Source organism: Cnephaeus nilssonii (genome assembly GCF_951640355.1).
Source record: "Cnephaeus nilssonii genome assembly, chromosome: 11".
In the NCBI taxonomy this organism is placed as follows: Eukaryota; Metazoa; Chordata; class Mammalia; order Chiroptera; family Vespertilionidae; genus Cnephaeus; species Cnephaeus nilssonii.
In genome coordinates, this window is record NC_137082.1 from 53,980,366 (window position 1) to 54,003,562 (window position 23,197).

The 23,197-nt window shown below is 58.9% G+C and overlaps 1 protein-coding gene across 4 annotated transcripts in view; it reads left to right on the forward strand.

The window, feature by feature from the left end:
* The window catches only part of NFATC1 (nuclear factor of activated T cells 1), a 108,835-nt gene that overhangs the window by 55,692 nt on the left and 29,946 nt on the right, over window positions 1-23,197 (forward strand). For 2 of the 4 annotated variants that reach the window (XM_079783669.1, XM_079783670.1), the window contains exons 8-9: window positions 2,856-2,988; window positions 18,933-19,622. In XM_079783669.1, coding sequence (XP_079639795.1) covers window positions 2,856-2,988; window positions 18,933-19,622 — 823 coding nt within the window. The remainder of the gene's footprint in view (window positions 1-2,855; window positions 2,989-18,932; window positions 19,623-23,197) is intronic. The other 2 variants (XM_079783671.1, XM_079783672.1) reach the window with 2 other exon arrangements.

Sequence of the window (23,197 nt, forward strand, 5' to 3'; positions counted from 1 at the left end):
CCTCGTGGCTGCCCCAGGGGTGGCTCCGGGTGATGCTGGGTGGCTGCTCACAGTGGCTCTGCCAGGACAAAACATCTTCCGCCCGGGGTGTGGCTTCCTTGTCCACGCTCCACGCCCCGGGGCGGACCTGTGTTAGAAGTGTGCTGATGGAGGTGGGGGGACTCACACGGGCCTCACGGGGCTCCTGCTGGCTCTCTCTCCTGAGGAGCCCAAGGACGTGCTGCAGCCCCGAGCAGTTCGGCTTCCAGACCAGACTCCTGGCCCGCAGGCCTGTGGGCTGCTGTCAGCGCAGGGCTTGTTGTGAACAGACACCTGGTGGCTGGAGACACAGCCCCTTCTGCCTTGCAGGGCACGCCTCCCTGCCTCCCTGTGTCTCCTCCAACCCTGTCACCCACAGGGCGGCCTCACTCCTGCTCCCGCCCGCTCCCCTCCCCCCAGGTCGGTCTCCCCCTGATGCCCGCTGGCTGTGGTGCCACCCCCAAGCCATCTTGTTCTATCAGAATAATTCCTGCTAAGTTTGCATATTCAGATTTTCTGCCACCGAGTTTTCTTTTTTATGTTGAATAGTTGCATTTTTAAAGGAAGCGTGACAGTTAGTTGTGTGTTTTAAAAGAAACGCACATGTGGATACGGATACACCTTTTCACAATTCCATCCTTATCTCTTAAATGAGGTTCACCTTCACATTTTTCCTAATTATAAAGAGACTGTCACATTCATGGTGGTCATTGGTGTGACTGCATGTGTATTGTCTACACCTTCACACACCCATATGCATGTACATCATAGTGTATGCATTTTTAAACAAAGCGGGATTGTGCTGTGTATATAGCTTATATGCTTCGGTGAGCGGTTTAGACAGTGGGTGTTCTTAAAGCGAGCCCCCTGACCTAGCGAGTGCCACTTGTTAGCCTTATTTCTGCCCCTGCACTGGCTTCCTTACTGTCCCCTGCTGGGCATTTCAGCCCCGTGTTCCGGGGAGGATAGCGTTTGTCACAGACTTTGTCTGTTTAGAGGGTGGGACGCGTATCAGCCTGTGCCCACATCAGCGCCCGGCCCTTCCGTCACTTAGAATTACAAACCCCGACCCCACGGAATCCAATGTGCCCCGCCTGGCACGTCACGGGCTCCCGTGGCCACAGCCGTCCCTGCTTCCTCGCACCTCTCTCAGTTCCAACCTCAGCCCAAGGAAGAGCTCCTTTTTTCCTGTCTCTTCTCGGAATCTCCTCTGTGGAGATGAGACTTGTTTACTGTCGGCTCCATGATGCCAGCCACGTGCCAGGCCCGTCATTACCACGGTGCCTCCTTCCAGCCGAGTCCTCAGCAAACGACCCGAGAGGTAGCGACTTGATCTGTATCTGACTGGTACACACGGGAAACTGAGACTCAGGCGTGTCCGCGCTGCGGCTGAACCCAGACCTGGGGGACCTGGGGGACCTGGAGCCAGGCTGCCTCCCCTGGGCTGCAGGTGCACAACTCATTCCCATCGTCACCCCCTTTGCCTCTCTGGCTTCGGGGTCACGTTTTGGTGAAGGGACGGCAGGCTGAGGCAGAAGGAGACGGTGTGCTTGTTGCTTCTTCTGAATGACACGAAGTTGTTAAAACAACAGAAGCATGTGGCCCAGAGCCAGCGTGGTCTCGGGACCCCCCCCCCCCACCCCGGCCCTGCCATCCGTGTGCCCTCAGCAGCCGGCTTTGGTGCCTCAGTTTCTCTACCTGTAAAAGGAAAAGGCTTGGCCTGAAGTTCTCTTCAGTTTTCTGTTTTAGCATTCTTAAGATTTCATTGCTAACATGATTCAATCAATTTTGCTATTAATCTGGGGAACAAGCTACAATTACTTTAACACAAAAAAAATTACACAATGGATTTTTCTTGTACATTTTTCCTGCTTGTTAACTGAAATCATATAACAAAAAAACAACGGTGGAACTTTTTGGATGTGAAATGTTCCCCTACCCGGCCCCCCAAAATCCAGTGCAGCTCCCCCTCCTCCTGCGGAGCATGTGGCGCGTGGACCACGTATTGCTGACCTGCTTACAGCCACACAGGGACGGCCCAGGGACACGCAGGTGGCCGGGATGCGGGTGTACCAACCCCGCCATCTCTCTCCCCCAGGGCCCCGCTGCCTCCGTGCACCTTGCTTTTATAGCGGTACTTGAAAGAGCATGATGCTACACGGTTGCTGGGTTTTATTTTAATACATAGGAAGGCAACAGCAGCCACATGAGCCGCCCTGTGGTTCCATCTCGGGCTCCACCTCCTGACTCTGCCAGGCGCCCAGCTCTCCATCTTCTTCAGTTTGAGGGCGTCTGGGCGTTCGTGAGGGGCTTTGGGCCGTTGTCCTCACAGACCCTGTCCGCAGACACACATCTCCAGGAAGCACCTGCCCTGGGTCTCCATTGCCAGCTACCTGGACAGGTGCCCCTGGCTCCATCCGGGAGTCAGCGCCAGGTCACTGACCCTTCGCGGTAGGGCGGGCGGAAGCGTTCGGGGTCAGCGGCCGGCGGCCGTGTGGCTGGGCCCCTCTCAGCATCTGCACTGGTCCCTCTCCTGCGCCAGGTCGGTGGCATCGTAGGTGAAGCCCCCAGTCTGCGTCCCCTGCACACGCCGCCTCAGACCACCTCTCAGCTCTGGGTGTGGAGGACATCAAGGACCCTCTTCCCTGCTAGCCCACGTGGGACCAGCAGGCTGGCCTGCACACGCGTGTGCCCGCCCACGCACAGGCTCTCGGCGGGTGGCTTCTTCCGGCAGCCCCACCGGGGGAGCTGTTCTCCACGCGGATGAGCCCTCTCCGTGCAGAGCCTCTGCGTGGGAGAGGTGCTAACTGCCCCTCCTGTCTGCCCTCTCGCACTAGAACTCGCTGGTGGTCGAGATACCGCCGTTTCGCAACCAGAGAATCACCAGCCCCGTCCCAGTCAGCTTCTACGTCTGCAACGGGAAGAGGAAGCGAAGCCAGTACCAGCCCTTCACCTACCTGCCTGCCAATGGTAACGCTATCTTTCTAACCTTACGTGCTGCGGACGGACCGGGGGGGTGCTTTTTCTAAAAGACGCAGAAACGATGAGCTGCTGTCGCTGCCAAACAGCACGGTCACACTGTACCTTTAAGCTGTGTTACTATCCTGTGAGCAAGACCATGTTGCCAATTCTTTAAAAAAAAAAAAAAGATAGCGAACCTTCCGGTGTATTTTCCTTTATTACTGTTGGGGGTCGGGGGGAGGGCGCGTATTGGGGTAATGGCTGATCATTTTGCCGGCTGTTTGCAAGTATGTAACAGCTGGGGCGGGAGAGGGGGGGAGAAAGTGCGGCTCTCCTGCACTCAGAGCTGAGAGGGCTCCTGTGCGTTTAAATTCTATAGCTGTGTAAGGTGGGGAGCAAACAGCTATAATTATTTTGCAGGTGCCTTTAGAAATAAACCCTTGCTATTAAGCCTAAAGGCTGCTGCCTGATGTGGTCATTAAGTAACATTGATGTTTTTGCACGCCTGCTAAAACCCACATGACTTTGTTCCTTGAGTAATTGCAACGTCCTGTGACCATGAGGCTTTGTACCTTTTACTCGGCCACAGAGTATTCTCTCGTCCAGATTGTCCGTCCGCACGTGTGGAGGATGGCTTCTTGTCACTTTCTGAACCATCAGCTCACTGGTCCGTTTTTTAGGGTCCGTGATCAGAGAAAAGAGCATCGTTTGTGTTTCACCCCCTGCACTAGTAGAACGTGAGGGTGTGTGCGCAGAGCCCACGCCCCGCCCGGTGGCCCCTCACCCCGGCAGCCAGGGCCTGTGTTCACAGGATGGCACGTGCTGTCCTGGGTTTGTGTGTCGTGGAAGCCCAGCTATGCAAACAACCTTTTAATGCTGTCGCCTTTGTTCTAAAAACACAAGCGTGAAGAGGGAAATTATACTCCAAAAACTGATTGCAAGAGCAGCCATGTCGTTATCTTAGTATCGTAAAAGGGAGACTTTCTAAAAGGTTTCTGTTCTCTCTAAATGTAAAATGCCATTTACAATAGACCAGGTCATGCGGAGCTCTCGAACATCGGTGTTGATACCAAACAGTTGGAATGAACTGTCCTTGAGGCAAATACGAGCCATGCTTTTGAAGGTGTGAAAAATCAGATCTTGCTGTAAAAGTGCCATTTCATGAGTGCGTGCACAGAGCAGTGGTATGGCTGTCAGCAGGTCCTGGAGCCGGTTCCCGGAGAGGGTTTGTCCCGAGCGTGTGGCTGCTGGGCTTTGTGATCTGTGTTGCACATAGGTCATGAATCCTGTCCGTTCTGGAATAAGGTACAATAGCGCTGAAAAAGAAAACATTTAGTCTCTTTTTTTTTAATGTAATGATTATGTTCTAATTAAACTTCCAGCATGATTGACCAGATATTGAATGTTTTAAAGAAAAACTAGGCCTTATAAAGAAAAATTTCTTTGTAAAGCAGTTTAGAAAATAGCTCTACAGTCCCTGCTCCAAGTTCACAAGTGCCGAAGGTTACACACGACCCGAGTCAGAGGGGAAGGAGCCTGTGTGTGACATGCACACCCTCTTCCAGGTTGGGGACAGAGGCCTCCAAGGACACATAACTGGGACCCCAGGGTGATACCGGCTGTCCATGTGCCATCCAGGGTCACCCACCTGCACAGCCATTCAGTGCTTCAGTCTCACTCCCACAGAGCTCAAAGCTGCCCTCTGCCCCAACAGCTATGACCCCACCCTCTATGTCTGCCCCAGGTCCTCCATCACCACACTCTACATCTGCCCCAGGTCCTCCATCACCACACTCTACATCTACCCCAGGTCCTCCATCACCACACTCTACATCTACCCCAGGTCCTCCATCACCACGCTCTACATCTACCCCAGGTCCTCCATCACCACTCTCTACATCTACCCCAGGTCCTCCATCACCACTCTCTACATCTGCCCCAGGTCCTCCATCACCACACTCTACATCTACCCCAGGTCCTCCATCACCACACTCTACATCTGCCCAGGTCCTCCATCACCACACTCTACATCTGCCCAGGTCCTCCATCACCACGCTCTACATCTACACCAGGTCCTCCATCACCACACTCTACATCTGCCCAGGTCCTCCATCACCACACTCTACATCTGCCCAGGTCCTCCATCACCACACTCTCCATCTACCCCAGGTCCTCCATCACCACACTCTACATCTGCCCAGGTCCTCCATCACCACACTCTACATCTACCCCAGGTCCTCCATCACCACACTCTCCATCTACCCCAGGTCCTCCATCACCACACTCTACATCCACCCCAGGTCCTCCATCACCACACTCTACATCTACCCCAGGTCCTCCTCACCACACTCTACATCTGCCCAGGTCCTCCATCACCACGCTCTCCATCTACCCCAGGTCCTCCATCACCACACTCTACATCTGCCCAGGTCCTCCATCACCACACTCTACATCTACCCCAGGTCCTCCTCACCACACTCTACATCTGCCCAGGTCCTCCATCACCACGCTCTCCATCTACCCCAGGTCCTCCATCACCACACTCTACATCTGCCCAGGTCCTCCATCACCACACTCTACATCTACCCCAGGTCCTCCATCACCACACTCTACATCTGCCCAGGTCCTCCATCACCACACTCTACATCTACCCCAGGTCCTCCATCACCATGCTCTACATCTGCCCAGGTCCTCCATCACCACACTCTACATCTACCCCAGGTCCTCCATCACCACGCTCTCCATCTGCCCAGGTCCTCCATCACCACACTCTACATCTACCCCAGGTCCTCCATCACCACACTCTACATCTACCCCAGGTCCTCCATCACCACGCTCTACATCTACCCCAGGTCCTCCATCACCACACTCTACATCTGCCCAGGTCCTCCATCACCACACTCTACATCTACCCCAGGTCCTCCATTACCACACTCTACATCTGCCCAGGTCCTCCATCACCACGCTCTCCATCTACCCCAGGTCCTCCATCACCATGCTCTACATCTGCCCAGGTCCTCCATCACCACGCTCTCCATCTACCCCAGGTCCTCCATCACCACGCTCTCCATCTACCCCAGGTCCTCCATCACCACACTCTCTACATCTGCCCAGGTCCTCCATCACCACACTCTACATCTACCCCAGGTCCTCCATCACCACGCTCTACATCCACCCCAGGTCCTCCATCACCACGCTCTACATCCACCCCAGGTCCTCCATCACCACGCTCTACATCCACCCCAGGTCCTCCATCACCACACTCTACATCTACCACAGGTCCTCCTCACCACACTCTACATCTGCCCAGGTCCTCCATCACCACGCTCTACATCTACCCCAGGTCCTCCATCACCATGCTCTACATCTGCCCAGGTCCTCCATCACCACACTCTCCATCTACCCCAGGTCCTCCATCACCATGCTCTCCATCTACCCCAGGTCCTCCATCACCATGCTCTACATCTGCCCAGGTCCTCCATCACCACGCTCTCCATCTACCCCAGGTCCTCCATCACCACGCTCTCCATCTACCCCAGGTCCTCCATCACCACACTCTACATCTGCCCAGGTCCTCCATCACCACACTCTACATCTACCCCAGGTCCTCCATCACCATGCTCTACATCTGCCCAGGTCCTCCATCACCACACTCTACATCTACCCCAGGTCCTCCATCACCACGCTCTCCATCTGCCCAGGTCCTCCATCACCATGCTCTCCATCTACCCCAGGTCCTCCATCACCACGCTCTACATCTACCCCAGGTCCTCCATCACCACGCTCTACATCTACCCCAGGTCCTCCATCACCACGCTCTAGGTCTGCCCCAGGTCCTCCATCACCACGCTCTACATCTACCCCAGGTCCTCCATCACCACGCTCTCCATCTACCCCAGGTCCTCCATCACCACGCTCTACATCTACCCCAGGTCCTCCATCACCACGCTCTAGGTCTGCCCCAGGTCCTCCATTACCACGCTCTACATCTGCCCTAGGTCCTCCAGGACCACTCTCTGTGTCTGCCCCGGGTCCTCCAGCACCTTCATCACCATGCTTTCAACGACATCTTACCTGGACCCCTCTCCCTCTAGCTGGTGCCCCAGCTTCACCTACAGAGCCCTGGTCCATCCCATTAGCAGGGACCATCAGGCTCCCTAAGGCCTGGACTTCCCAAGCCTTTCTGGTGGTGTGAGCCCTATTTTCATCAGGCCCTCATCTCCTTTCGCCACTTGTCTCTGAAATTTACTCCTTATCTACGAAACTGCAGGTGCCCACGCTGCCCTGAGAGCGCCCCAGCCTTCCCTGCCTTCCTGGGCTGGGTCCACCAAGCCCTGTGGGGTTGTGACCGCTCAACACGCCCCTAGCCTGTGAGCTCCCCGAGAGCAGGGACCTCCACCTGCATCTGACTCCGTGCCTGACTTGTGGGCTGTCCTTATGTGGTGCTTAAGATAAATAAATGAACGAATGATATACTAGAGCTCAAGCAGCAGTTTTGTTTTGGTGTTTTCCTCGCCGTGCATTGCCGCCTCCTTAGCTTTGGAACTGAGTGTACTCACCGCACTGAGCAGGTGGGAGTGGGCACGGGACCAGGTGCTGGCCTTGCGCCTTGCCCCCCAGAGGTCACTTAGAGCGTCTCCACCAGCACCCCCGTCACTGAGACCGGATTGCCACCCTGAGTTCCAAAGACACCCTGCCCTGTTGGGCTCTGTGTGTGTGTGTGGGGGGGGGGGGGGGTAGGGTGTGGCATTCATCAAGAGAGGGTCACCTGACGTTAAGGTGCTTTGGTCTGTGTCCCTCTTTTAGACCTCAGTGGTGAGGCTGTAAGTCCTTCTCCAGGCTTGGGGGCCTTGTCCACCTGACCACGGCAGACACGGCCTCAGGTTGCCGTTTTGCTGATGGAGACAGGCAGATTCCCTTCAAGCTCATGACATGTGCTGTTGAAACATACAAGACAATGGACATAAACCCATTTAAGTCCCGCCCCTGAAATTCATTTTCATGTGCAAATGTGTAAGGTCAAACCTCATCTTAGGTTTTCCTTTGAGATTGGGTGGAAGTAAGGGGATCGGGTGGCTTTCTTGCTGTTGGCGCAGACAGGGACCTGGGGAAGGCACTGCTCTCACACTGAGCCCCCAGGGCAGGCCGGCGCCTCCTCCCTGCAGGACCCCAGGCGTTTCAGGTGTGGAAATGAAGGGTGACAGCGTTGGTGGCTGGGCAGAGGCAGAGACCTGAGAAGGGCCCACACCTGTCTCACCCTCTTGTCGCCTTCCCCACCTCCTGTCTCAGCTCTGATGTTGCCTTCAATGACAGCAGATAAACCTCCCGCCCGCAGCTCCCAGGGGTGATGCCCACTTCCACCCCCACCCTGTCACGAGCCGAGTGCAGAGGCCTCGGTCGGGTGGGTCGTCTGGCTGCTTGTCTGCGTGGGCCCAGGCCGGTCGGCTCCCTGACCCTCTCTGGGGCTGAGTGTTTAGTGGGGAAAAGCTTCCAGGTAAAGGCAGGGCCGTGAACAGACACACAGCTCCTAGGAGACCCCTGCACTCACCCCCGGCCGCCCTGGGGGCAGCACGCAGGGCGGAACAGAACACTTGGTGGGATTCTAGAAAAGGTGTGTGCGCTCACACACACAGCGGGAGCTTCCTCAGGGTTCTTGCTTGTCGTTGCTTTTATTTAACAACACGAATACCGCCTCTGAAAGGAAGCTGCCCGGCCGTCCAGTCGTGCCCTATGGCTGAGGGCCCGGCACCGCCACAGGACAGACATGCTGCCAGGAGGCCCCACGGTTCCGAGTTGTTCCACAGCGTCAGAGGCAGGTCCCGGGGCCTATGTGGGGGTGAAGGTCCACACCCGCTGTTTCCCTGGTTGGGACCGGCAGGACGGGCGGGAGCTCACAGGATAAAAAGAATTCCAAGTTGGGACCTCAGAATTTCATCAAATGAGAAAAATAAATCATGATGCATTTTTGGGGTCCTGGGGAGTTTACCTTTTCGTGTGAGAGGTCTTCAGTTGGTTTCCCAAAAATGCCTGTGATAGGTCATAGGTCGGGGCCGTGCGGGTGAGGGGCCTGGAGCTTCCCTTTGCCGGGTCCCGGTGGCCAGGACTCCCCGGCTGGGGACCCGCTTGTCCTTCACAGACGGTCCCGGTCGGAGGCCACGTGGTGATGACGATGCAGCTTTTTGTCCCCAACAGAACCTCTCGGGACTGTGGGAGAAACCACTTCAACCCCTGCCTGGGAGCGACCGCCGACCAGGGACAGGGGTGCCCAGGATGGCCCTGCCTGGGGGGTGGGGGTTTGGAGCTGGAGACGGACCTCCACCAAGAGGGGGGCCCTCAGCCGTCCTGCTCGTCGCTAGAGGGACCCCGGTTAAGTCGGTCATCCTCCTCTGAGGATGCCCTGATTGAAAACACATCTCCACCTCAGGAGAGGGAGAGGGGAGTAGATTCTGCTCTTGTTTGCATTACTCAGTCCAGACATCGGAGTAGAGTGAGAAGGGGGGAGTGGGGGCGGGAACTGAGCCAGGTGCCACACGGATTGCCCCACAGCGGTCAGAGCAGGGCCTGAGTGGCAGGCAGGCCTCTGCAGATTCCAGAGTTGTGGCTGACCATGTGAGGGCCCAACTCCAGCCCCCAGGGCCCTCCTCGGTCCGGTGCCCGCCGGCCCGCCCCGGCTCTCAGGGCGGCTGGAGCGTGTAGGTGGACCTGGACCTACACAGTGAGCTCAACCACACAGTGAGCTCCAGGTCCACCTTTTCCACCAAACGTTTTGGCTCATTTCCCCCCAAGTTCATTGCATTAAAGTTTAACCCCAAAGTATTTACCATTGTGTACGTGGTATACATCCCAACAGTGACTTCAGGTGGCCACTGGCTTCTGTGAGAGGTGTGCTGGCTGGACCTGAGCCCTGGGCCTCTCATCTCCTGCCAGAGCCCCTGCCCCTCACCCCGGGGCCCTGCCCGGGCCTCAACTCATAAATGTGCCTCGTTTTATAGGCAAAGAAATGAGCCCCTGGGAGCTTGCTTGAGCCGTTGGCCCCAGACACACAGGGGACACACACTCCTCCTAGCTTGCACAGCTGGCCCGCCGTGGGGTGTGCAGTGTCTGACCCCACGGCCAGTCCTCTCCAGGCCTGCGGGACACTGCATGGACCTTCTGCTGGGGACTGTTCTCATCTCTGTCTGACAGCAGCGGGAGGTGCAAGGCGGGGCTCAGCCAGGGTCCACGCTGGCTCCCAGGCCAGTGCCTCATTACAGAACACCTGCGGGCTTTCAGATAAAGCAGATCGTGTGGACATTTCTGACCCACGCTGTGCATCCTGGGAACTTCCTCCTAAAGGCAGATGAAGCTGAGGGGGGACAGGTGGGTGGCCGGAGGGTATGGCAAGGAGAAGACGCCATCCCAGTAGCCGCTCCCTGCAGGGCCCCGAGACCCAGGACACTCAGCAAGCAGGCCGCTGTGGTCTGCAGCATAGCTGGTCCCATAGGCATTCTGGAACCTTCCTCCCGTGGGAGTGAGTTGGCATTGGGAGCAGGGCCAGCCCCCGGCTGTGTGCACCGGCTTTGACGTCACCTCTCATTAAAGGCTCACAGAACCAAGTGGCTGTTCTTATTAAATTCCCGTTTTTACTGGCTCTCATGCTATTCCAGCCAGAAAAGGAGGGACCAGTGTCCTAATCTCTCTTTCCACATTTTAAACCTGGTGGAATAGAGGAGCCCAGGTGATGCCCTGGGAGGGGTGTGTCCCCGGTGGCTGAGGCCCTGGCACCGCCCCAGGACAGACATGCTGCCAGGAGGCCCCACAGTTCTGAGAGTTGTCAGATGGGGGTCCACAGGGCCTGACCTGGGGGTGAAGGTCCACACCCGCTGTTTCCCCGGTTGGGACCGGCAGGACAGGGGCGGGAGCTCACAGGATAAAAAGGAGTGAGGACAAGGCCAGGTCTGGGGGTGGCTGTGTTGCTCAGCGTGTGATGGGGATCTGGGCCGGGGTGGGAAGCCGTCCACCCGTGGCTCAGGAAGCCTGTCTTTCCACGCAGGTGCCCTCTGACCCGGCGTTCCAGATCACAGGCCGAGCATTGGAAGTGGGACTAGAGAGCCCTGGAGAGATCCAAGCGGGGACAAGCCGTGGGACAGGCATTGGGATCTGAACCAGAGGGAGGCCTGTTCCCAGGAAGCCTGTCCCATGACACCTCCACGAGGGGGGTCTCGTCACGGCTGTAGGACACTTCCCTCCCACTGGCTTTGGGGGCCCCCAGTGAGGCTCCCTGGGCCTCAGACCAGAGGCTAGGCCCTTGGCACGCAGCTGCTTGGAGGCAACTGCATAGCGTGAATCCTGTTCCTTCCCACTCAGTTCTGGCAATTACTGGGTGAAATTCGATCAATGTATTTTTTTTTATTTGTGTGGTCTATTTTGACTGTAATCTGCCATCAGCCTAACTGGGTGACAGGTCCCCACATCAGCAAACCTGGAAATAATTGGCTGATGCCCACCTGTGGCCATGAAGCGGCACCAGCCAGGGATGCGCTGACCACCTGGGAGCCGGGGTGTCTGGGGGTCCACCCCTGACGTCCAGTGGTCACTCCGGCTCTGGACCTGGAGAGTGGCCCTCCTGGCCCCAGGGGCTGGCAATTCACGTGGTTCCCATCTGCTTCCTCTCTCCTTCTCTGAAATAAGTCACGCCCTGAAGTTATCACTCTGGTGTGTAGTACGTTGATGGTAAAACTCGGCTCGAATGTTTGCAACAAACAGGAGATAGCCTGCTCTTTGTTTTCTGGGGTTTAGAACAAAACCTGTCTGCCCAGGTGTAGAAGGGACCTCCCTGGTAGAGACACTCAGGCTGAGACGGTTGAGGTCACAGAGACGTGCCCACACAGTGAGGAGGGACAGGTCAGAGGGTAAACCCCAGCCTGCATCCAGCCCTTCCACAGTCCGGCGGTTAGCGTGCATCCTGTCCCTCGGTCCCGTTACTGCCTGGTGAGCAGATGTTACTGTAGATGAATAAGGGAGTCTGTTGGGATCAGGCCGCCATCACACAATGCCACAGGCTGGGCTGCACACACCACCGCCCACAGTCCTGGAGGCCGGGGTCAGAGGTCAGGTGCCGGCAGGGTGGGGACCAGTGAACACCGCCTTCCAGGCTGCCGACACCACCTCTTCCCTGTGTGGCCACACATTGTGGACAGAGCGAGATCTCTCTTCCTGTTAAGACCACAGCCCCCTCGGACCAGGGCCACCCCCCGCTTAGGACCCGTTTAACCTCAATTACCTCCTAAAGGCCCATCTCCAAATACAGTAACACTGAGCGTTAGGGCCTCAACCCATGGATTTGGGGACACAGTTCAATCCGAACCCCAGAACTGGGCTGTGCTCCCCACCAACTGCTGGCCCCACAGCCAGAGGCAGCCGTTGGAAGCAGGAGGGGACCCAGCAGTAACCCCAGGTGTGGAGTTGGTGCCTGTGGCTTTGTTCCTGACGGTGCCCTGTGTCCCTCACCAACTTGTAGGTAGACGTTATCTGTGTTATAGCGGGGAAACTGAGGCCACGGGAGTCTCGTGATTATCCCCTAGCCAGTGGTCGGCAAACTCATTAGTCAACAGAGCCAAATATCAACAGGACAACGATTGAAATTTCTTTTGAGAGCCAAATTTTTTAAACTTAAATTTCTTCTAACGCCACTTCTTCAAAATAGACTCACCCAGGCCGTGGTATTTTGTGGAAGAGCCACACTCAAGGGGCCAAAGAGCCGCATGTGGCTCGCGAGCTGCAGTTTGCTGACCACGGGTCTAGGCTGATAGCTAGTGGGTGACAGCAGGACTTCCCACTCCAACCCAGGCTCGCCCCGTGGGACGCTCAGGGCAAGGAACCGGGCAGCGCTGTGACTGTGGTCCCCCCTCCGAGTGAGGTGTGGACACTGTGTGTCCTTCCCAGGTCCATGTGCAGGAGAAGCACGTGAGGCTGCTCATTAGGAAGGAGTGTATCAGATAAAAGTACACAAATAAAAGTGTCTGCCCTTTATCAGGAAGCGTCTCCTGCCTTCATTTGCTTCCCCTTTCACCAGGGGTGGGGCTGTACTGGGGTCAGAGGCTGCACTGGGGTCAGAGGTTGCACGGGGGTCAGGCTGCACTGGTGACAGGACTGCACTGGGGCTGGAGGCTGCACTGGGGTCAGAGGCTGCACTGGGGTCAGAGGTTGCACGGGGGTCAGGCTGCACTGGTGACAGGACTGCACTGGGGCTGGAGGCTGCACTGGGGTCAGAGGCTGCACTGGGGTCAGAGGTTGCACGGGGGTCAGGCTGCACTGGTGACAGGACTGCACTGGGACTGGAGGCTTCCCTGGGGCTGGAGGCTGCACTGGGGAAGGGGCTGCACGTGTCAGTATAATTTGAACTCCGGGAATTCACACAGTGGGTTGCATTCCGTATCTATTTAAAGTTCCATCATAGTTTCTGAATAACACAGTTGGATTCGGGATTCACTCAGTGGGCTGGGTCCCCAAACATTTCCATTACAAGGGGAGAGAACACCTGTCTTTAGGCCCCTCGGGGTCTTGGCCACCACTGGTTAGAGAGGATGGGCCCAAACCCAGACTCAGGAGGGAATTACTGGCGTTGCCCTTGAGTGAGGGATGGGGCTGCTCAGAGAACTGGCAGGACACCGGCTTCCGGTGCTTGGTTCTGGCTGAGCCGCAGATGGGCAGGTGTGACAGGCTGCATCCCCGCACTGCTCCGCGTGTCCACCTGTAGCCGAGGGAAGGCGGTCCGGGCTCTCAGCGTCTGTCAGCGAAAGTGATAAAGTGTGCTCTGCGTGAGGACCCACAGGCCCTGACTGTCTGGACCCCCTGCCGGGCAGAACATCATGTTGCCCCCCACACTCCAGGGAGTGGACCCGACACCTGTCTTTTCATCCAAGTGGAAGCCGGGGGGTCGAGGCCACTAGGCGACCAAATTTGATTTTGCACCTGCATCTTGTCACTGCCCAGGGCCGAGTCACTGTCAGCTCAGCCCACTGGCCGCCTTCGTTCTGTTCATCGACTAAAGCATCCAGGCCAGGCCGGTGTTGCTCAGTGGTTGAGCATCAACCCAGGAACCAAGAGGTTGTTGGTTCAACTCCCAGTCAGGGCACATGCCCCATTGCAGACTTGATCCCAGGAGGGATCATGCAGGGGGCAGCTGATCGAGGATGTTTCTCTCTCGTGGATGATGTTTCTATCTCTCTATCCCTCTCCCTTCCTCTCTCTCTAAAATTCAATAAAAACATATTTTAAAAGAAAATGAAAAACAAACAAAACAAAAAACAGCCAGTGGTGGTCATTTACAGATGCACCCCTGAGTGACAGGCAGGGTAGAGATTAGCTGTTCACCCAACATCCTGGGCCCGCTGCTCTCTGGGGCGAATTCTGAGAGGTTTCAGATGGGTGTGTGGATGGGGTGACGGTGGCTGAGCCTCGAAGGGGAGGGGCACATTGTCTTCTGATGGTCTGTGTGCGATATGGCGGCAGGCCCATCGGGGGGCATGAGGACCGGGCCCGGAGCCTGTGCGCGTGGCACCCACCCTGGGAAGGTGGGGGGCCTAGGTGGCAGGTGGGGCTGCAGGAAGCATACTCCCCTCCCCTTCTGCCCCCCCCCCCCCGCCTCAGAAGGCACCTCCCACCACCATTGCTCTGTGAGGAAAGGAGCTCAGTGGCCAGACTTGGATTTCTCTGAGCGAGGCCAGGAATGTTCTGGAATGCTGTTTGGCCCACACACCGCCTTCGGGGGGGGGGGGGGGGGCATCCTAGGACAGAGCCTCGCCCACTCTCGTTGTCTCCAAAATTGTCGTGTGCATGTATGTGGCAGGGGCGAGAAGTCCCTGCAGCCTGGCTCCTGGAGACAGAGTCTCAAGGCTGTGAGGGATGCCCCGGGGCGGGGGTGGGCCTGATGCCACCACTCCTGGGCCCGGAAACTCGGAGCCCGTCAGTGAGGCGCTGGCGGCAGACACAGCGGCCTCGGCGCCCGGCACAGAGCAGAGTGCAGCTCCGGGGGAGGTGGGCCTCAGGGTCAGACCGCATGCGCCGTCTCCGCAGCGGGCACTTGCTGGGCCGCGCTGAGGGGAGCCCAGCGGCCCTGAGGACCAGCGCTGAGCCCTGCCACGTAGGCTGTCTGTAGCCAGGGTGGATTATAGGTGCCCCTCGGTCACCTCGGTGTCTCTGGCATGGCCTCCCGCTACCAGCCCTCCCGCCGGACGAGTAAGGGTGGTGGACGCAGGGAGGCCGGCAGACGTGGCGTCACAGGGAGCCTCCGTGCTGGGAGGAAACTGCTTCCGGGTGGACGAGACCCGCCCGCCAGCAGCGAGACCGGCGCCACTGCTGGGGCCTCTGCGCGGACGCGTCCTCCTCCCTCACTAACGGGAAACAGGAGGCATCTCCGAGGTGGCTCTGGTTTGCAGGGAGGTGTTCATTTCCTTTGAAAACCACACGAGAAACACAATTAGGCGCAAGCAGAGTCGCAGTGTGTTCTGCCTTTAAGCTTCCCTGGACACCACAGGAGCATGGGCTGCGGCTTCGTCCCTGGAGGGTCGTGTTTACATTTCCCGAGTTATCACGCGCCCGCGGGCTGGCAGGGCATCCGCGCCTGTCTGTCTCAGCCTGCGGCCAGGCGGTGTGTCCCGGAGCCCCTTCCTGGTGCTGAATCATCAGGGTGTCTCTGTCCTGGGGTTGTGCGGAGTCCCCGGAGCAGGCAGGGCGGGGATCGCCTCCGTTACCTGAACACGAGTTTATTCCCCAAGGGGGTCTGTCTCGTGGCCTCGTGTTGGGCCTCTGGAGCGGGCCTTGGGGTAAACGGGGAGCACGGTGCCAGCGGGGAGCAGACCACCTCGTGGGTGTAGAGTGGCAGCAGCTGCAGACACAGGGAGGGGTGTCTGAGGGGAGAGGGCCTGGTCCCCGGGAGTCCCCGGAAGGCTGGGTGGGCGGGTCCAGCCTGATGAATTCAGCCCTGTGTCCACGCTCCATCCTTCTGAAGCCATTGGGGGTGTCCAGCTCCCTCTGTCCACCCCCCAGGCCCCTGCTCGGCTGGGGACTCCCAGAGGCCCCCAACAGGTATCTGTGGATTTTCCCGGAAGGAGCCCTGGGAGCAGGCAGATGGAGTCAGTGCTGGTGCCACGGGAGCTTGAACAGGTCGTCAGTGACACTGTGGCTGCCGAGCAGGCACGGCAGCCTGCTCCCGCCCATTGAAGGTGCCCGCTCGGCCGCGGACCAGCCCCTTGGCAGCACGGCGAGGAGGTCATGCTGCTGGCGTTCCCGGGGCCACTCCTTTGGGCTGCACCTTCAGTGAGGTGCGGAGCAGACGGGTAAGAGGTTTAATGAGCTCAGGGGACGCATCATGAGAGACACGGGCCCTCGTGCCTGGCTGATTCCGGGGCCGGGCAGTCCCGCAAGGCCCTTCGTTTAAGTGCCAGGCATCTATGAACTCTGGAAGTTACCAAACCCGTGCGGACTTTTACCGTTGCTGCTCTGGACGCCCGGTTGCACGCAGGTGCCTTTGGAACGGGAGACGCTGGTCCCGCCGGGGGCGCATTTGCTCGCGGGGCGTGTTTAGCAGCCATGGACCTGCCTCCTTGCCCATTTCTGGGTTCACAACCTTCTGGGAACAGGAGGGAGTTTCCTGGTTGGGCCAGTGCCTAGACCTGCACTTGGACCACAGAGCGGGCCACAGGGACTGTCCGCGGGTAACGCTGGCCGGCACGGGCCTGGGGGGACCAGCCGCTCGGGCAGGCCGTCTGCCTGGAGCTCAGCCCCTCAAGGTGGAGGAGCGGAGGCCGCCTTCGCACGCTCGACTCTCCAGTGGGAAGCCAGGGGCTGCAGCTGTTCTCTATTAACTGTGAGAACGTCATCGCGGTCCTGGCAGCTCGGGTCTAGCTCGTCCCCTGCCTGTCTGTGGACACGGGCACGTGGCGGGGAGCCTGCGTCAGGCGGCCGGAGGGAGCAGCGGCAGGAGGCCCCAGCTGGGGTGCTCGCCGGCAGGACCCCGTCACTGGGGGCCGATTAGGAAGTTAACGGAGACCCTGGGAGGGGGTGCCTTCCCAGGTGCCACCTGACCAAGCCACACGTGCTCTTCCGCACACACTCAGGGCCACGGGCCACAGACACGGCCTCGTCATGGGGTGGCGGCTCTTCCGGACACACGCGCCCGCCCTCGGGAGCCACCTGCCTCCCAGGACTCCCAACTGCTGGCCGGCCCAGGGCTGCGGTGTGTCACTGATGTGCTCAACACGGAATTAACATTTACCCCTGAGGACGGCCAGCTCTTCTTGTCCCTTCTGCAGCCACTGACAGGCTCCTCGGGACAACGGTCACCCAGGACTCCAGCCCTTCGTCCTGGGCCCTGACCAGCAGTGCTCTCCTGAAACAAAGGGAAGCCCTCCCCACCACCGGCGGGGCTGTGGAGCGACATGGGCCGGACCGGGCGCTGTGCGCAATACCTGTGGCTGCTGACAGCCCGCCAGTGCCCCCTCAGGCACCCGTGCGGAGTCTGCCCGCGCTCCGTTCATCCGCCGGGCTCGCCTGCCCCCCAGCACTTGCCAGGTCAGCCGTACTGGACCCAACGTGCCCCAGGCTGCCGGCGCGCCCAGGCCCCAGGGGGGAGGCAGCGTGGCCTCCTCGCACGCAGCCTGAAGGCCTCGCAGCTCTCAGCCACACGCGGCTTTACGGGCGGGCACTGAGCAGCACCTGCGAGTCACCAACCGCGGCTGTGGCGATGCTGGGCGGAGGCCTCGTAACTGCTGTGACCCTGTGTTTCCTCCCTGCCTTCCACTCACACTCCACACCGCCCAGGTCCACAGACTGTAATCCACGCACCCTGGTCTGTGTGCAGCAGGACACCTTCTTAACGGCGGATGCGTAATGTGAGTCCAGCTGGGACACGCTGTGAACTCCCGGAGCTGAAAGCCTAGGCGTGGACGTTCATTCGCAGGGGATCACTCGCCGGGAACCGTCCTCACCCTTTAGTCTGAGTGCCGCCTTCACGTGAGAGACAAGGAGCCCAGCAAGCGGACGCCTGTCCCAGGGCACGCCTGTCCCAGGGCACGCCAGGCAGCTCCCACCCAATGTCCTCACGCAGCGGCTGGGGGACCCACGGGCACCTGCTGGGAATGTGTGCAATCGCTGTCACTCAGAACAACCCCGGCCACCGAGATGTCTCCGGAAATGGGCATAAATGAAGCCGACGAGAAAACGGGACACAGGAGGCGAGCGCGGGGGCAGTGGCCCGGGCTGGAGACGGAGCCGAGCCCAGGCAGCACACGGCACCCGTGCGCCTGCTCCCGACACCCCCTGCAGGACCCGGGCCTGCGGGACCCTCTCCTCTTCCGTGTGCCTTCAGCTGCATCCCAGCCCGTTCTCGGCCTCGGCCGCTTCCTAGTGAGGGGACGGGACACTCGAAGCAGCTCAGAGCCTCCCCCGCGGGCCAGGGCGGCGGTCACGGCTTGTTCTGCAGGAGCGGAAGCCGAGGGGCGGGAAGGAGAGGCGGTCTTTCCGTTCCTGGCGCTGACGGCTCCTCTCCTGACGCAGCCGTCGGGTGTGTGCGCCGCACGCTTGTCCTCACGCTCACCGCCCGGGCAGACACTTATCAGACGGCGGTGGTAGCGCACAGATGCAGCCGTGCGTCCAAGTTCACATTCTCGCTTTGATTGCTACAAATCCGTGGGCCCTCGGGTCCAGGGCTTCTACTGCCGTTTGCAAATGGGTTTTTATAGCACATTAGTGCTGAGGGAGACTCCAAGGAAAATAGTTTCTCGGTATTAGAAGCAGCTGTGGCTTTCGGAGCCGATGACTCACGCCCTCCTTTTTAATTGGGTGGGAGAACCGGGCGGGAGACACAGGGCTCAGTCACGACACTGTTTGTCTTCAGAGGGTGTCCTGGCCGCAGCCCGCCCCACGCACCCCCTCTGCAGCCGTGTTTATTTAACGTTTTTTTCTTCTCACAGTTCCAACCATAAAAACAGAGCCCACCGATGACTACGAGCCGGCCCTGACCTGCGGACCAATGAGCCAGGGCCTGAGCCCGCTCCCGAAGCCCTGCTACAGCCAACAGCTGGCCCTGCCGCCCGACCCGGGGTCCTGCCTCGTGGCCGGCTTCCCGCCCTGCCTCCAGAGGAGCACCATGATGTCCCCGCCGCCCAGCACCAGCCCGAAGCTGCACGACCTGTCCTCCGCCCCCTACAGCAAGGGCATGGCCAGCCCAGGCCACGGCCCCCTCGGACTTCAGCGGCCAGCCGCGGGGGCCCTCGCCGGCCCCGAGATGCCGAGGCCCGTGGGTGTGCACCCCAGCTCCCCACAGCAGCCGCCCCCTGCCCTGCTGCAGCCACAGGTGAGTCCACAACTGAGCAGCAGCCGTCCCCCGGGTGGCCAGCCAGCACTCTGTCCCCACAGCCCCTCGACTGCACTGCCATCCGGTACCCAAGAGCCGACCTGTTTGCAGTCCTGCAGCCCAACCCGCCCACCCGGGATGGGCCACCAGCAGCACCAACTGCCGAAGGTTCCGGAAAAAGAGCCTGCAGCCGCCCGGCCTCTGCCGTTGCCCGAGGTGCGTGAGGACAGTAATCAGGGTCTGGCCCCCACTCCCGTATCGGTCAAGCGAGAGCCTCAGGAGTTGGACCAGCTGTACCTGGATGACGGTAAGTGCCCGCGGCCGCAGGTGGGCGCCTGGCTTTGCACCGTGTGAGTGCGCGAAGGAGGGGTGCGCGAACTCGCTGCTTGGCGGAGGAGTGCACCCCGGCTCCTGAACCCCAGCACGGCACGCGGCTCTCCCTGCAGACGTGTCGCTGAGCGTGGCCGGCAGGACGATGGTGTGAACATCTCGGTGCCACGGTCTTCCTGTAAAATAGTAACAAGATGCTGAGGAGGTTCTCAGCGTATTTAGTACAAAGAGCCGCTGTTTCCTTGGGGACCAGCTGGGGCTGCGCTGAGGGACAGCAGGCCGTCTGACTTGCACCTTGATCGCTATGATCAGTGGTCGGCAAACTGCGGCGCGCGAGTCACATGCGGCTCGCGAGCCGCGGTTTGCCGCTCTGTTGACTAATGAGTTTGCCGACCACTGTGTAAGGCATTACCCTTACCCAGAAGTTTTGACTTCAGGTTAAAGACATTAGTACATTATTAAAATGTTTTTTAAGTGTTTTTCCCTAAGGCAGCGGTCGGCAAACTCATTAGTCAACAGAGCGGCAAACCGCGGCTCGCGAGCCGCAGTTGGCCGACCACTGACCATGATCTGCTCACTACGTGTCGGTCCGCTAGCACTTTCTTGGGCTGTGAGCACAAACGATCCACACAAGTGTAAGCTGTTTCCCGGACCTGGGCACGGACGGTCGAGGTGTAGGCTAGTGGGGAGCAGTCAAGGGCACACACCTCTCCTCTCGGGGTGCTGCCCTGGCCTCCGTCCCTCCTGGGCGAGGGCAGATGCCTGGCAAGCCCCTCCAGCCTGTGTCCCATGACCCTGGCACCTCATGGGCAGCCGCAGCCTTTCCCAGGAGGTGTGCTCATGACGGGGCAATGTTTCACCTTCAGTGGACTCACAGGGGCTGGTTCTGCCCTTTGAGAAGGTGCCAGCATGGGAGGTGCTGGCGTGTGAGGGGTGCCCGGGCCATGGCCCTGGGCCAGTCTCTGGGCCCCTCTGGACTTGGTTCACTTGATGTCAGGAGCCAGACTTGGTTGAGAGGTAAAAGCTGAGTATGACAGTCACCCTGAATCCCTCAGTCCAGAGGACGGCCGTTGTCACACAGGCCCAGCTCCCATGGTGCAGCCTCTGCTGATTGCCCTGCTCCTGTCAGCCTGGTGGGGTGCGGGCATGGAGCTCCGGGTGCCCAAAGACCGCACCCTCCCATACCTCTGGGCTCTGACGCCCACCTGGCGCCTCCAATGGGCTCCTGCTCCCCCCGGTCACACTCCCAGCTGACACCAGGCTCCAGTCCTGGAGGTCCTGCCTCAAAACATCTTTCAAACGCCTGTGCTGTCCGCATCACATCAGAGTCCCCACGCTGCTCACCCACGTGGTCAGGATGCTTTCTCGCAGGTCGTCTGCTCTTCATTTTCCCCAGATACTCTGCTTGCTTTCCCTGCGATCATGGTCATCTGTAGAACAGTGTAGGAGTCGCTCCCTGTCCTCAGCCTCCTGCCCAGGCCACACACACACTGCCCCTCAGCCATGCATGAGCCGCCCCTGGTCTGCCCACTTGTCTCCAGGTCACACACGTGTTCCTGGCCCCTCTGAGGTCCCGTGGCCCAGCCCAGTGCAGCTTCGCGCACGTAGGTTCTGTCTGCTCCGTTTGAGGCCACATTTGGGGACCTTATTCCCCTAAGTCTCCGTAGTCCCAGGCCAGTTATAAACAAAGCTTTTCAGTATAGCCCAGGACAGCAAAGCAATGTTCGTTTTGGGGTCAGGATTGGGACCGTGGTTAAGACAGCTGTGCCAGAGGCCTCCCTAGAAAGCAGTAAATGATGTCTATGAATATGCACCTTTTTCATGCACCCCCTCACCCCCACCCCATACGTGACATTTCATTGCTGATTCTCAGTCAGAACCACACGGGGAAAGCCTGGAGCCCCTGCAGAGTACCTGCTGGCCTTGGGCCCCTTACAGACACTCTGATCTGCCCCCCACAGGAGAGCGAATTCCCCTTAGCCCGTCAGAGCAGGTGGTGGGTGTCCACGGCTGACCAGCCTCTGCCATGGAACAGCCGTTCCCGGAGGTTGAGGGTTCTGGGGTGCAGCCTCCCACGTGTTAGGCTTCCCTCAATGAGGCTCTCAGGCCCGAGGGGCTGGAATTGGTCCAAGCACGCAAGCATGATGACCCTGCCCTGTCCTGGCAGTGGGAGCCACACCTTGTCTGTCCCCGTCAGAAAGCAGAGCCAATGCCTCTTGCTGTCTGAGTGGCTGAAATCTCCCCGGCCTGTAGGTATTTGGAATATAGCTGGTCCCGGCTCTCCCAGGAAATCTTGGGGCACTTACTGCTGTGCAGCCGCCATGAGGAGAAAGCACCTGTCTCACCAGAGGTTGGGCAAACCGCCTGCCGAGAAGTCAGGGCTCGTGGGAGGATCTTTGTCTATTTATTTTTACTACTATTATTATTATTAATCCTCTCCCTAGGATATTTTCCCATTGATTTTTAGAGAGTAGAAGGGAGACGAGTGACAGAGAGAAAAATGTCGATGTGAGAGAGACACATCAATTGGTTGCCTCCGGCATGCAGCCCAACCAGGGCCAGGATCAAGCCTGCAACCGAGGTACGTGCCCTTGACCAAAATCAAACCCGGGACCCTTCAGCCTGCAAGCCAACACTCCATCAGCTGAGCCAGACTGACAGGGTATCATGGGAGGACCTTGAGGCCAGGTTTTTGTGCCAAGCGTGTCTCCTCGGAACCTGAAACCCGCCCTCTGGTTAGAGCAGGGATGTCCATGCAGGTCAGACCTGGGACGGCATGACATGAAATCGAGGCCACACCATGATCAAGGAACCTGAGCTTCCAGCCTCCCACCCCAAATTCTGAGGGCGTTTGGGGTGGGTTTGCACTGTGGTTCCTTGATGTGGTGGTTGGAGAGAGTGGCCGTGGGTGTGGGCAGAACTACGTTGCTTTCGTAAGGCTTGCGTGGCGCGTCGGCTCCGTGATCTGATGCTTTGCTGGCCCCCCTGTGAGGTTCTGTGTAACTGAGGTAAAATGAATTTGTCCAACGGGGACAATGTCCACATTCCTGCTTGTTCTGGGTGGAGGAAGGTTCCGGAGAGCTCCAGGACACCCTGTGTGCTCAGTGTGTTGGGAGCAACGCCTCGCCTGGGAGAGGGGCCAGGGCTGACCCTGGGCAGGGAGGGGAGGGTGGGCAGGGCTGACCCCGGGCAGGGAGGGGAGGGAGGCCAGGGCTGACCCCGGGCAGGGAGGGGAGGGAGGCCAGGGCTGACCCCGGGCAGGGTGGGCAGCAGGTGTGCCTTTGCCAGGAGGGCACCTGAACCACGTCCCCAGGCCAGCGTGTCACCTGCCCCGCGAACTTCACGGTATCTCCAGAACAGATTGCTCAGCCTTTTGGAGTTGCAACACCTTATTGTGGTTTGACCTCTTCACCCAGTTATATTCCGTCATTCTTCCCAGAAAACTCGGCTCCAAGGGAATCCCAGCTTATTTTAGGATGTCTTTGTTTGGGGTTGTTTCTACTCTCAGGTTTTGTTTCAAAGGTGCTCGGCCCATAAATATATTTCAATTAC